General features: G+C 40.0%; 1 protein-coding gene across 1 annotated transcript in view; it reads right to left on the reverse strand.

The window, feature by feature from the left end:
• LOC132398437 (cadherin-related family member 3-like) overlaps positions 1–15,826 on the reverse strand; it is a 72,126-nt gene that overhangs the window by 25,502 nt on the left and 30,798 nt on the right. Inside the window, exons 9-11 of the mRNA XM_059977864.1 lie at positions 15,076–15,241; positions 7,300–7,402; positions 6,033–6,131 (exon numbers count right to left, since the gene is read on the reverse strand). Of these exons, the coding sequence (XP_059833847.1) occupies positions 6,033–6,131; positions 7,300–7,402; positions 15,076–15,241 (368 nt within the window). The remainder of the gene's footprint in view (positions 1–6,032; positions 6,132–7,299; positions 7,403–15,075; positions 15,242–15,826) is intronic.

A 15,826-nucleotide genomic window follows, 5' to 3' on the forward strand; every position in this document is an offset into this window, starting at 1 on the left:
CCTAATCTGTCTAAGTCCTTCTGCATCCTACCTGTTTCCTCAACACTAACTGACCCTCCACCAATCTTCTCTTCATCTGCAAACTTAGCAACAAAGCCATCTATTCCATCATCTAAATCATTGATATACTACATAAAAAGAAGCGGTCCTAACACTGACCCCTGCGGAACACCGCTGGTCACTGGCAGCCAACCAGAAAAGAATCCGTTTATTCCCACTCACTGCCTCCTTCCAATCAGCCAATGCTCTAACCATGTTATTAACTTTCCTATATACCACAGGCTCTTAACTTGTTAAGCACCTTGTCAAAGGCCTTCTGAAAGTCCAAATATACAACATCCACTGCATCCCCTGTATCTAACCTACTTGTAATCTCCTCAAAGAATTCCAACAAGTTTGTCAGGAAGATTTTCCCATGCTGACTTTGTCCTATGTTGCCCTGTGTCACCAAGTAGTGCCATCACCTCATCCTTAACAATTGACTCCAACATCTTCCCAATCACTGGGGTCAGGCTAACTGGTCTATAATTTCCTTTCTGCTGCCTTCCTCCTTTCTTAAAGAATGGAGTGACATGTGCAATTTTTCAGTCCTCTGACACCATGCCAGAGTCCAATGATTTTTGAAATGCCACCACAATATCTAACACTACCTCTTTCAGAAACCTAGGGTGCAGTTCATCTGGTCTGGGTGACTTTTGTACCTTTAGGTCTTTCAGCTTTTTGAGCACCTTCTCTCTTGGAATAGTAACTACACACAACTCTCTTCCTTCACACACTACAACATCTTACACACTGCTAATGTCTTCCACAGTGAAGACTGATGCTAAATACTCATTTTGTTCATCTGCCATCCCCTTGACCCTGTTATTATATCCCCTGCCTCATTTTCTAGTGGTCCTATATCCACTCTCATCTCTCTTTTATTTTTTACATACTTGAAAAAGTTTTCACTATCCATTTTGATACGATTTGCTAGCTTGCTTTCATAATTCATCTTTTCCCTCCTAATGATTCCTTTAGTTGCTCTCTGTAGGTTTTTAAAAACTTCCCAATCCTCTATCTTACCACTAATTTTTGCTTTGTTTTGTTTTTACATTAGCTTTGACTTCCCTTGTCAGCCACTTCCATTCCCCCTGCCCACCACCCCAAAAACCACTTCGATCACTGGAGCTTCTTCAGTTAGGATCTGTACTCTGGAATTATTCTTGCCTCTGTATCTTTTTATTTGCTCACAAATCTTGCACCAAGATTTTGCCCAATTATTACAATGTACCCTCTGCCTTGGGATTGGTGTTAGTTTTTGTCTTAAGCTTCCTTGAAGTTTTATTTGATGTTTTCCAGTACCAAAGACCAAATATTCCATCTAAAATTCTCTACTTTAAAATGGCTGAATGCTTCTGGGAATTATTTGTGATGTCAATAGAAAATCTGCAACCTTGCAACAAAGAAGACGTGTTAATCCATTTTTAACCAATGGAAAAGGTTTCCCCAATTATTAAATCTACACTAGGTCTTTCCCCACTGAAGGGCTGTCCTAGCAACAATAATGTTTTATAAGACCATAAGATGTAGGAGCAGAATTAGGCCATTCAACCTATTCAGTCTGCTCCGCCATTCTATCATGGCTGACTTTTTATCCTATTTTCTTGCCTTCTGTCAAGAACATAGCAACTTCCGCTTTAACTATACCCAATGACCTGGCCTCTACAGCTGTCTGGGACAATGAATTCCCCAGATTCACTACCCTCTGGCTAAAAAAATTCCTCCTCATCTCTGTTCTAAATGGACATCCCTCTGTTCTGAAGCTGTGCCCTCTTGTCTTTGACTCCCCCACAGTAGGAAACATCCTCTCCACATATACTCTATTTAGGTCTTTCAATATTCGATCAGTTTCAATTAAATTCCTTCTCATTCTTTTAAACTCCAACCAGTACAGACCCAGAGCTATCAAACACTCTTCACATGATAACCCTTTCACTTCCAGATTCATTCCTCTTGACGCTCTCCAATATGACCACATCTTTTCTTATATAAGGGGCCCAAAACTGTTCATAATAGTCCAAATGTGGTCTGAGCATTTCCTTATAAAGCCTCAGTATTACACTCTTGGTTTTATATTTGAGTCTTCTTGAAATGAATACCAACATTGTATTTGCCTTCCTTAGCACTGACTCAACCTTGCAAGTTAACCTTTAGAAAATCCTGCACAAGGACTCCCTCTGATTTTGAATCTTTTCCCCATTTGGAAAATTCACCTACATCATTATTCCTTCTAACAATGTGCACATATTTGCGCTTATATTTGTGTACATAGTTAAAGCAGTGGCATAATCTTAAGGGAGCTTCAGGGGAGATTTAATTAATAAAACTGGGCATAGTGCCAAGTAGGAGGAAGCCAAAGATAGATCTTTATGGGCCTTGACTGGAAAGAGAAATATTGCAGGTGATTCTTTGGTTATGATGGAGAAAAGATCCTTTCCCGTTGAGTAGAGAATACATATAACTGCTACACAACTCCCCTCAGCTCCATCCCACTAATGCTGAAGATCAAGGCACAAGGGTTGAATCAGAAATCCAGGCCCATCAGCCAGCGCCCAAGTCTACAAATCTGTGTCAGTCCACTGGAGGCTGGAGTCGGAACCATGAATGTTCAGGCCTGAGTCAGCTGGAGGCCAAAGAAGACTGGATTTAAAGGACTGTGCATGTGAGTGGGTGGGAGGCTTGCTTTGCTGTTATTGTTTTGTTGCTTGTCATGTTACTTGTTGTGTTCTGCCAAGCATTGTTGGTGCTGAAATGTGTGGTGACGCTTGTGCACTGCCCTCGGGTGTGTTGGCTGTTAACACAAACAAGGCAAGTTCATTGCATGTTTCGATGTACTCGTTATAGATAAACCTGAATCCTGAACATGGGAATTCAGTGGTATAGCACTTTTTGAGATTTGGGACTTTTTCCTCTATTAAAAGTACTGACAAATAATAGTGGCTAAAGAAGAACAAAGGATTAATAGGAGGTTAAGTATGACAACCAAATCTCAGGTCGCATTTTGCCCTTGGAGACTACATTACCCTGGCGTTTGACGTGATTTATTGGCAATTCCACAGTCAATAGCATAAATGCCATCAAATTTAGGCTTTCATGCAATGCATTTTCAGAACATCTAAGTCCTGATCTTACAGATGGGTTCTTACTGTTGAATCTTTCCTGAGTTTTCACTGTTGGACTGCACAGAGTTCAGCTGTGGAATATGAACTTGCTGAGAATCAAAGTTTTTACACCAGGGAGCCATACCAGAGAGTATCTGCAGGTGCTGGAAATCCAAAGCAACTCACACAAAATGCTGGAGGAACTCAGCAGGCCAGGCAACATCAATGGAAAAGAGTACAGTCGATGTTTCGAGCTGCCTGGCCTGCTGAGTTCCTCCGGCCTTTTGTGTGTGGCACTGGGGAGACAGCTCAGATAACATCCTGTGAGCCAGGTTTCACAGAGAGCTTATTCATCTGAGTGGAAATTTTATGTCTGTGAGGTAGAAAGACATGTTTTTATTTTTATTTACTTAAGCTTGCATTAATTTTTCAATTATGAATAAAAAAGCTTTGAAGATTTCAGCTTTTAATTAAAAATCCAATTTTCTGTATGTATTTACCATGCTTCTTAATGTTCAGGATAATTTTGTGATAAGTTGAGAGAGCGTTGCTTATTAAAATGAGCGAGGTTTTGCCACTTGCTGATTATTTTTCACTCAGTAGAGCTGAAAAGAGGCACGTTTGGAAAATGTTATTTAGATACAATTGGGTTGTTAGCCATTGCAGCAGCCAATAAAAAGAAGATAGGGTCAAGTAGAGCCTCAAGTCTGAAGCAGGACGGTGACGTGCTCCTCCAGTAGGATGTGGTATATGAAGAAGAGCCCCAATGTTCCTGAAGATTACACCTGTGAGGTGTACCCAGCTGCAGCTTCTTACAGCCAGTGTTAAGGAACAGGAGCTGGATAAACTGGGTCATTTGGGAGGTTGAGGGGTTGATGGACAGGCGTTGCAAGGTGCAGGTAGCTGTGTGACTGGCAGGAGAGAAAAAAGGAATAAGCATTCAGTGTAGAACTCGTGTGGCTGTTCCCTTCAATAACAAGTACATTGTTTTGGATCCTGTTGGTGGGGTGGGGCTGCTGGGCACAATGCACCAGAGGAAAGCCAGAGTGGCTCTGTTCTCTGTTTCTCAGAAGTGGAGAGTGATAAGGGATTCATTAGTTAGGAGAAAAGACAGGAGATTCTGTGGGTGAGAAACAGACTCCCAAATGGTATGTTGCTTTTCAAGTGAAACGGTTAAAAAATCTTTTATTGAGCCTACAGCATTCTTAAGGGGGAGAGAGAGAGATACTAGAAGTTGTGTTACACAATGGTACCAATGACATAGCTGGGGGAAAAGGATGAAGTCTTGAAGAGGGAAATACAGAGAGGTAGGAGGAGGTGAAACATGAGGACCTCAAGGGTAGTAATCTCTGGATCGCTGACTGTGCCATGTTCCATTGAGAGTAAGAATAGGAAGACAATGCAGATAAATGCTTCTCTGCAGAGCTGGTGAGGGGAGGACGGTTCAGATTGGTGGATCATTGGGATCTCTTCTGGGGCAAGTATGATCTGTACAAAAGATATGGGTTATGTCTGACATTGAGGAATCAATATCTTTGCAGGTAAGTTTGGTAGAGCTGTTAGGTGGGGATTAAGCTAGGTTGGCAAGGGAATAGAGTAGTAGTTCAGATGATGGAACATTTGGTGTAAAGGTAGATGCAATGTGCAGAGATACTCAGAGAAAGGATAGGCATAAATGCAGTCAGTGGGTCTGTTGAAATGTATTTTAATTTAATCTGAGAAGCATTACCAATAAGGGTAATTAACCTAGAGCATAGATTGGTGCATGGATATAAGAAAAATGATGGGTTGAGGCCTATGTAGGAGGGAAAGGCTAAACTGATAGTACAGTTGGTTTATATGGGCCAACACAATATTGTGTACAAAAGGGCCTGTTCTGTTTTGTACTGTTCATTGTTCAAATTAATTTCTGATACAAATTTGATACAAAACCACGATATAGGAGCAGAATTAGGCCATTTGGCCCACCCAGTCTGCCCTGCCATTTCTTCACGATTGATTCATTTTCCCTCTCATTCCCAGTCTCCTGTCTTCTTCCCTGTGTCCCCTTCATGGCCAGACCAATCAAGAATCTATCAGCCTCTGCCTTAAATATACATGAAGACTTGACCTCCAGAGCACCTGTGGGAACGAATTCCAATGATTTTCTGTGCAAACCAAGTAATTCTGTGTAGTGTTAATTTTAAAACAGAAAGTAACTAGGAAGGTAGAACCAAGGAGTCAGGAACGGTCAGATACATCTCAGAATTTAATGAAATGAGCAGATTAGCATTTCCTTGTTCATTGTGTTCTGGTGTCTTTTAGAGAGTTTGTGAACTGCAACTGAGAATGTGTCTCCAGGGCATTGTGCTTGACTGGTAACCCCCACCCACATGCCAGACATTGACTTGCTCCACCATTGATGCAGCGGATCTGCGTGGTGTCGTCAGCAGATGCCATCTAGTGACTCACCACAGCCATTATACCAGCGCCTTCCCAGAAACCACAACCTCCATCACCTGGAACTGCAAAGTCAACGAGCACACCCTTTCTTAGAACTGGCATCACCACTCTCATCTGGGCTGTGATCGCCGATGCATCAAATCATTGAACACAAACCCCAGCATTCGAGAAGGTGACTGAGTACTATCATAAAGGCAAGGATGATGTCATGCATGACACTCCTAGCATACCAAGGAGAATCCTTAGCATTGGTGACAAAATGAGAAACCTAGAGCAAAAAATGTTACTCTGTCCCCAGGACCTCATTCAGTTTGAGCTTCTGCATATTATGTTAATTTTCATCCCCGTTATTACGTTATTTCTCATTCTTATCTTCACCTGAACCTTAGACAGAAATGGAAGAATTGAACCATTTTTAAAAATTTAGCTTCTCTTGTATTCACTTACTTCCGCTGAATTCCGGGACGTTGAAGGTGTAAGAAACCTGGGCGAAGGATGGTTGGAACTCACTTACTGCAGTGACCGTGATGTACACAGTCACTGTATCTGGGTGAGAGAAATCAAACACGACCATTGAGTTCATAGCTCCTGATGAAACGTTCAACATTTAGCCTGCAAATGTCTTGGAAATTGATCTGAAGGTGTTCCTTGAATGTTGACCACCTACGTTCTCGTTGACACCAGCACTAATTAAATTCGGTCCTCCCCATTTTGGCATCATTCAATTACTTACTAACTTCAATTTTTTTTTTAGGTAAAAGATTCTGTTTAATTTTGTAATGGCCACAATTAGCAGGAAATTTCAATTGTGATTAAAGTGCAGTGGACTGTTTCATGAGTGTATCATGCTTCTACCCAACAATGCTTTGAAAGTGAGCACAGAAACCTATAGAGACTCCACGCAATGTGTACTTAAAGTTGTTTATTTGCTCATGCCAGGTACCCCAAATAGAGAAATAAAATATTGTCTAAATACACAGTACATTGATAAGAAACACTGGGATACTTATTTCAGTAAATCAAATTAACGATCTTTAATTTAGTATTAATGCAATGTTCACTTCTAAGGCAAACTTGAGAAATTAACTTTAATAAGCATAAAAAAACTTGGCTAGGAATCAGTAAACTATATTTGAATTTCCTCTAAAACTAAGATTACATTCTCTGAATTAATAACATGATCAGGTGAGTACAATGTCAAAAGGTCACTGTAAGTTAAGGTTTCTTATATCATTGAAAATGATAACGTGGCTCCCAGACTTTTTGATTTTAGTTATATTCTACAGCTCTTAAAGCAATATTTTGATCACTCATCCAAACAGTGCATTTCTGATCACACTAAATTGCTGCTTGGTAGTTCTCCCAATCACTCCCCTGGCTCTTGCCAGTTACGTATTGTTACAGAGTGCCTTTTGGTTATTATTCTTCTCCTGCAGAATTGTCCTCCCTGTTTATGTTAAAACTCACTCTCGTTTACGCACATATGCAATCTTGTCTTAATCTAGTGTGAAGTGAATGATCCTAACATCTCGTCTCTCCAAATGAAAATAAAGGATTTCACATAAAATTATAAACTATTGCAGAAAAGGTTGAATATACATAGAGAATAGTTGAAAACCAATATAATAGTCTGATTGCAAATCATATGCCATTATGAAAATATCATTGAACCCTGAATGAAGCTGGTTGCTTTGATTTGTTGTTAATCACTTACCTTGGTAATGGGGTGGTGTAATATCTGTAACAACTACAGACATCATGTAGATTTTGTAATCTTCAAGATTACTAACAGCCTCAAAGTCCAGATCACCCGTGACCTACCAAAACAAATTGGAGAGGAGTGGTGAGAATAGACGCCCCTGAAGCACCTTAACAATTAAATTGCCTAAGCAATTGTGCAATTTCATGTGCACAAAATGGGTGCCTGGTGATTAATATCCTTGTTAATATTTTACTGAGCACAGCTCCTTGGGGAAGAGAGTAGAAGCAGTTAATGCTCATTTATTCAAACACCAAATTATATGGATATTTTTCAGAAAATAATCACGGATGCAATTTCAGACGTGACTCATGTAAAGTAACTCTGGACCCCAAATTGCAAAGCCTTGCACCACTGGCATTTACTTTGTCCTGTATCATCCTGTTCCATAGATTACTGTGAATAATCAACTCTATTGCTATTCAATTTATATGACTCCAGTAGGAAAACCTGTGTTATCTCCTCTTCTTATGCAGTAACCATTCTGCAGGATAGATCATTGTCTTCATTTAGGCTTTCAAGAGTGGCAGGATAGAACCCCAAAGGGTTTAATGGCATCAGACAGCCTGGGATACTTCCATTCCTTCCCATTTCAACTGCAAACAGTTGTCATAGTATATTTATTATCAAAGTATGTGTACTATACACAACTTGGAGATTCATTTTCTTGCTGGCGCCCATGGGAAAATAAAGAAATACATTACAATCTATAAATAACAATGCATAACCAAGACCAATAAACATCCAACATGCAAAAGAGGCCAAATTGTGCAAGTAATTTTAAAAAGTAAACAAATAATACTGAGAAAATGAACTATAGAGTGCCTGAAAGTGTCCACAGGCCGTGGTGTCAGTTCTGCACCTAGGTGAGGTGACCCCAGAGAAAACTTGTCTAAAATTACTTTTAAGATGGCATGCTGGTGCACGTGGTAGAGCTCATGCCTCAGTGTCAGAGACCTGTTTTCTACCCCACCCTTGGGTGCTGCTGGTATGGAGTTTGCATGTTCTATCTCATGGTTTCTACCTACATCCCAAAGATGTGTGGAAGTTAGTTGTTCACTAAGTTATTCTGTGGGTGTAAGCGAGTGGTAGATTTTGTTTGTGTGAGTGGGGGAGGCGTGGGGTAGGGAATAAGAGTTGGTGAATGGGGAGAGAGTATAAATGGGATTAAGGTAGGTTGAATGTAACTGGGTAGTTGATGGTCAGCAAGGTGGGCTCAGAGGCCTATTTCTGTGCTGTTCTTCATGGAAACCTATAACGTAGAAAACCTACACCACAATACAGTCCCTTCGGCCCATGATGCCGTGCTGAACATGTCCTTATTTTAGAAATTACCTAGGATTATGCATAGTCCTCTATTTTTCTAAGCTACATGTACCTATCCAGGAGTGTCTTAAAAGATCCTACCGTTTCCACCTCCACTACTGCCGCAGGCAGCCCATTACATGCACTTAGCACTCTCTGCGTAAAGAAACTTAACCCTGACATCTCCTCTGTACCTACTTCCAAGCACCTTAAAACTGTTTGCTCTGGTGTTAGTCATTTCAGCCCTGGGTAAAAGCCTCTGACTGTTGACATGATCAATGCCTCTCATCATCTTATACACCTCTATCAGGTCACTTCTCATCCTCCATCGCTCCAAGGAGAAAAGGCCAAGTTCACTCAAACTATTCTCATAGGGCATGCTCCCCAATCCAGGCAACATCCTTGTAAATCTTCTCTTCACCCTTTCTATGGTTTCCATATCCTTCTTGTAGTGAGGTGACTAGAACTGAGCACAGTATTCCAAGGGTGGAGGGGTCTGACCAGGGTCCTATAAAGCTGTAACATTGCCTCTAAGCTCTTAAATTCAATCCCACAATTGATAAAGGCCAATGCACCATATGCCTTCTTAACCACAGAGTCAACCTGCGCAGCAGCTTTGAGTGTCCTATGGACTCAGACCCCAAGATCCCTCTGATCCTCCACACTGCCAAGAGTCTTACCATTAATACTATATTCTGCCATCATATATGACCTACCAAAATGAACCACCTCACACTTATCTGGTTTGAACTCCATCTACCACTTCTCAGCCCTGTTTTGCATCCTATCAATGTCCTGCTGTAAACTTTGACAGCCCTCCACACTACCCACAACACCCCCAACCTTTGTGTCATTGGTAAATTTACTAACCCATCCCTCCACTTCCTCATTGAAGTCATTTATAAAAAAAATCACAAAGAGGAGGCGTCCCAGAACAGATCCCTGAGGCACGCCACTGGTCACTGACCTCCATACAGAATATGACGCATCTACAACCGCTCTTTGCCTTCTGTGGGTAAGCCAATTCTGGATCCACAAAGCAAGGTCCACTTGGATCCCATACTTCCTTTATTTTCTCAATAAGTTCTGCATGGGGTACCTTATCAAATGCCTTGCTGAAATCCATATACACTACACCTACTGCTCTACCTTCATCAATGTGTTTAGTCACATCATCAAAAAATTCAATCAGGCTCATAAGGCATAACCTGCATTTGACAAAGCCATGCTGACTATTCCTAATCATATTATGCCTCTCCAAATGTTCATAAATACTACCTCTTAGGATCTTCTCCATCAACTTACTAACCACTGAAGTAAGACTCACTGGTCTATAATTTCCTGGGCTATCTCTACTTCCTTTCTTGAATAAGGGAACAACATCTGCAACTCTCCAATCCCTCGGAACCTCTGTCATCCCCATTGATGATGCAAAGATCACTACCAGAGGATCAGCAATCTGCTCCCTTGCCTCCCACAGTAGTCTGGGGTGCATCTCGTCTGGTCCCGGTGACTTATCCAACTCGATACTTTCCAAAAGCTCCAGCACATTCTCTTTCTTAGTGTCTATATGCTCAAACTTTTCAGTCTGCTGTAAGTCATCCCTACAACTGCCAAGGTTCTTTTCCGTGGTGAATACTGAAACAAAGTATCTATTAAGTACCTCCACTATCTCCTCTGGTTCCATACACACTTTCCTACTGTCACACTTGACACGTCTCTCACATCTTATCCTCTTGCTCTTCACATACTTGTAGAACGCCTTGGGGTTTTCCTTAATTCTGCTCGCCAAAGCCTTTTCATGGCCGCTTCTGGCACTCATAATTTCATTCTTAAGCTCTTCCCTGCTAGCCTTATTATTTTCTAGATCTCTATCATTACCTAATTTTTTGATGACCTAACAATCATAGAAACAATCATTTCTGTGACCTAAGATAATAAAGAGCAAGTTGTGAACAATATATCATGAACAAAAAATGACCAAGCAATAATTTGGCCCTCAAAATAAATCCCGGTTTATATTACACTTAATTCAGACACCAGAAAGACTATGGAGACTAGAGTGGCTCTGACAATGATATTTCAGGTAAAAGCAGTATTTTTAGCCCAAGGGGAGACAAAGCAGAGAGGAATCCACTGTCAAACTAATCATTCTTTGAACAATGAAATTTATCAGGAATAAACCTAGGAAACAATTGAATAGCAACCTTTAATTCAGATTTCAACATCACTTTCGACAGAAAATCTCCTCTGTGACTGAGCCTTTTGGTTTCTAGGGAGAAGCTGAAACTTGAGTAAACACCACAGTGAGTTACAACTTCAATCAATTTCACAATAGTCTAGAAATAAAACTCAATGTTACTAAGATTTGAGGTCATACTGCTTTTGGATACTGCTGAAGGGTAGATGAACTGCTTACATTGGGACAACTGCTTAATTGGTGTGATTGAGAGCATTTAAGTTTATTTCCTTAAAGGGTAACACGAGGGGGAATTTCTTTACTCAGGAAGTGGTAGCTGTGTGGAATGAGCTTCCAGTAGAAGTAGTAGAGGCAGGTTCAGTATTGTCATTTAAAGTAAAATTGGATAGGTATATGGACAGGTAAGGAATGGAGGGTTATGGGCTGAGTGCGGGTCAGTGGGACTAGGTGAGAGTAAGCATTCAGAACAGACTGGAAGGACCGAGATGGCCTGTTTCTGTGTTGTAATTGTTATATGGTTATACCTACATTTGGTTGGATGCTGATACTTCAGTTAAATTGATGAACAATCACTTTCTAAGGCCCTAGGAGCTTATTGCTAACCTCAGCTTTCTCAAAGTTTGAAGTAAATTTGTTATCAAAGAACACCTTATACAACCCTGAGATTTATTCACTTCCAGGCATACTCAGTAAGTCTAAGAAATGCAATTGAATCAATGAAGAACCACACCCAACAGGACAGACAAAAAAACAATGTGCAAAACACAACTAAATGTGCAAATTCAAAGCAAAAAAAGGAAATAGAATTAATAAATTAATAAACAATAAATACTGAGACCATGAGATGAAGAGTGCTTCAAAGTAAATCCAAAGGTTGTGGGAACAGTTGAGTGATAGGGCAAGTGAAGTTGAGTGAAATTATTTCTATTGGTGCAAAACCGTGATGGTTGAGGGAGTAATAATTGTTCCTCAATCTGGCAGTGTGAGCCCTGAGGCTCCTGTATCTTCTTCCTGATTTTACCAGTGAGAAGAGAGGATGGACTGTGTGGGGGTCATGCAACAGGACTCTGTGTAAATGTACTCAATGGTGGGGAGGGCTTTACCCGTGATGGACTGGGCTGTATCCACTACTTCTTGTAGGAGTTTCCATTCAAAGGTTTCCATAGCAGAACACCTTTCCAGCAGTCAAAAAGTTATTTTTGTTAAGTTAAACTTGTAACCAATATTTTTTGCCCTACGTCTTGTTATAAACAAGGGAACAATGAGGTTCTCCTTGGCCCATGACTTGACCAAGAGAAACAATGAGGCCCACTTTGATCTAATTTAACATTGCCTTCACCTGGTCTGATGAATGTAACTAAGAAACGTCACATGTAGGTGATGTCAATTCGGCAAAGCAGTATTAGTGTTAGAATGCAGTTAGGATGGATAGGAATGACAGAAACATAGGGTGACAAAGAACTAGAATTAATTCCTCAGCTTTGTCTTTATTCATCTGCAACTTAAGTCAAAGTAAATTTACATCAAAATACATAAAGTCACCATATACGATCTTCTGATACATATTCTTGTCAGCATTTACAGGAAAATAAAGAAAACAAAAATTTTTTATAAAAACCTAGATGTAAACAAAGACTGACAAACAGCAACTGTGCAGAAGAATGCAAATTGTGCAAATAAAAAAGATAAATCAAATAATACTCAAAATATTACTTGTCAAGTCCTTGAATGTGTGTCTATAGGTTGTGGAGTCAGTTCAGAGTTTAAGTGAGAAGTTATCCATGCTGATTCAGGAGCAACATTCCTTAATTTTTTTACAGCTGCTCTGAGCAGGAAATGTCTACGTGGTCTGAAAATTATGTGGCTCCTAAAAATGATTTTTTTAATAATATGCGCATCAAACAAACACAAATCAGAACTCAAAACACAAGTAAATGATGTCAGGTAGTCAAAACAAGTGACAGACACAATGGCATAAATAAAATACAGTGTTGGCATTTAGCAAGCTGGTGGTTTATTAACAGTGAGCTACCAACTTCCATTCTGTGTTTATTGTTACAATTTGTAACAGTGTTGTAACTTGAAACACTCACAATGTACAGTAAATATATTGGTGCTCTAAAATGTTTCCAAGCAAATTTTATTATTTAGAAATTTTATGGATTATATTCATTAACACTATATTAATTATAGGATATTTCACTATTATATTAACATTATATAAAAGAAAATTCCAGCTGTATAGCAACAAAAGTTATGTATGCATGAGGATTTCACTTACTGCATGGCCATGTACCTGCACAGCTTAGAGGGAACTGTGTTCAGGAGCCAGTTGGTTGTCGAGTACTGGATGGTGGGGGTCCTTAATGGTGGATGCTGCCTTCTTATGGCAGCGCTCCCTGTAAATGTACTCAAACTGAAAGGACATACATGTTGGTCTGGCATTTCAGTTGTAAGAATTGTACCAGTGTTTGGCAATCCTTTCTAGTTTATAAATCTTTTGTAATTAAGAAATCTTTTATAAGTTAGAAATCACCTGAGTTTCAAATGTGTGTCAATAATTACTTGTCTAAATTTGAATGTGTACAATATCATTAAAAATAATATAAACTGTTTAAATTACTTTGTTCGCTGGAAGTATCTCCTAGGTAGGGAGGGGGACCCACCACTCAAATAGTGGGTACTGACTGCTAGGCCTTGCTATAGAGACTAGACAGGGAAGCAAACTAGTCTTTGAAGTGTAGGTTGATACACTATAACCTCCCTATAGTGAGGACACTCATAAATACCTATAATAGATAGGGCTTTAAATCTCTTTTTGAGCTTACAGCAAACCTAATCGCATCACTGCTTCACCAAACATGGTTATGTTTTATCAAAAATAGTTCTTTAGAAAGAATTATTATTTAGTGGTAGACCAACTCAGAGTTCACTTAGTACTCTACTAGTACTATAACTTGGCCAGCATCCTGGTTTCAGTAGTTGTACAGGCAAATGCTGGTTGATGTTATGAATGTGTTAATAGTATATCAGAAATACAGGATTACACACTCAATGCTGCTCAAATTGAACATGATGAATATCTTATTCTCCAAGTTAGAGATTGGAATCATGAAGGGATAGAAAACAGTGTAGGGTGCTGTAAAACCTGTTTTGTCTGCAACTCACTTCTAGCTCACTCTAACACAGGGATTCCCAAGCTGGGGTCCAAAGAATCCTTGATTAATGGCAGGGGTCCATGGCATAAAAAAGGTTAGAGTTTAACACTGTTGATGGTCTAGCCACTACCAGTCTTCAGGGCAGAGAACTCCGGAGTTATCCGCAAGAAGAAATGTCTGCACACTTTGGTTTTAAATGAAATACTCCTCACATGAAGCATTCTGCATGAATAAAAATATCTGTGTCTACTGTAACACACCACTTCAACATCCTATGCTTTCAGTGTGATCGCTGCTCATTCTAAAGTTTACAAGGATGTTGCTGGAGTTATAGGGAAAGGTGGAATAGGTTAGGACTTTACTCCCTGGAGCATAGAGAATGAGGGAGATTTGACAAAGATATCCAGAATCATGAGGGGTATAAATAGGGCAAACGCAAAACCTTTTTCAACTGACGTTGGGTGAGACGAGAACAAGAGGTTGTGGGCTGAAGGTGAAGTATTTACGAGGAACCTGAGGGGGAATTTCTTCAATAAGAGGTTGGTTGAGTGTGGAATGAGCTGCCAGCAGAAGTGGTGGATGTGGGTTAAGAGAAGTTTGGATAAAAACATGAATGGGAAGGGTATGAACAGCAATGGTCCAGGACAGCAGGTTGATGGGACTAGGCAGAATAGTTTGGCACAAACCAGATGGGACTGAAGGACCTGCTTCAGTGCTGTAGTGTTCAATGACTCTAAACTCTAACGAATATACTGGAGATCTAACTTGTTTAGTCTCTCTTCACAGAATAATACTCTGAAATGCCCTGAAACCGGCCTGGTGAATCTCCAAGGAGTGTCATTCAGTACCTGTACTTTCTTGATTGAAATGCATTAATGCAACATTCCTGCAGGCCACCTCAGCACCACACTAGGTGTATTTAGCAGCTGACCTTTTTGTATGCTGCAAGATTGTTTTTAATAAGATCAAAGTTTTTTTTCTGTGTCCTGAAAAAGGTATTTGTACCTAGAGAGAGCAGTTGATTTGGCTTTTATCCAGCATGCACACTGAAAAGAGGGACTGTCTTACCACAATAGTAGTACTATTCTTCCCATTCAAAGCAAACTTTCCACCAGCACCAAGACCAGGCTGAAGTGAAGCAGTGAATTGGTTGTTTGCAAGCTCCACGTCATTATCTTTGCAGGATATGGTAACAATTGTTGTACCCTTTTCGGTTGTTTCTGGTATCTGAATACTAAACAAGGTTGAAAATGAGAAGTTGTTTCTTTTACAGAGCTCTTAATTTGATCATTCTTATGACCTTGCATCATTTTTATCCAGCTTGGGCCTTCCTGACTTTGAAGTAATATTTCATGAATAGGAAATGTCACTAAAAATATCACATAGTCAGACTGAAAGGGAACTCGGGCAGAAGTTGCAGTGATATACAGAGATCATAATGTTTCCCACAGAATATGAATCTCAGATTCTCAAGTGTTAATTAATTCAAAATGATTGGAAACTCAGGTGAAAGCCCTCTCAGGGACAGAACAGCAAACATACAAATTATGAGCAGGATAGGCCACTCACTCCTTGAGTCTCTCTGCCATCCTGTAAGATCATGGTTGATCAGATTGTAACCTCAATGCCACATTCCGGCTTATCTCCATTAACCATTCATTTCCTTGACATACAACAATCAATCTATGTCCACGCTAAGAATTTTTCAATTTTTTTTTTTCCTTTACCCTTGAAAAAGAGAGTTCCAAAAACTCATGACTCTCCAGGAGAAAGAAAACAAATTCTCCACACCTGTCTTCAACAGGCAACTCCTTAAATT

Source organism: Hypanus sabinus, chromosome 8, assembly GCF_030144855.1.
Source record: "Hypanus sabinus isolate sHypSab1 chromosome 8, sHypSab1.hap1, whole genome shotgun sequence".
Classification (NCBI taxonomy): domain Eukaryota; kingdom Metazoa; phylum Chordata; class Chondrichthyes; order Myliobatiformes; family Dasyatidae; genus Hypanus; species Hypanus sabinus.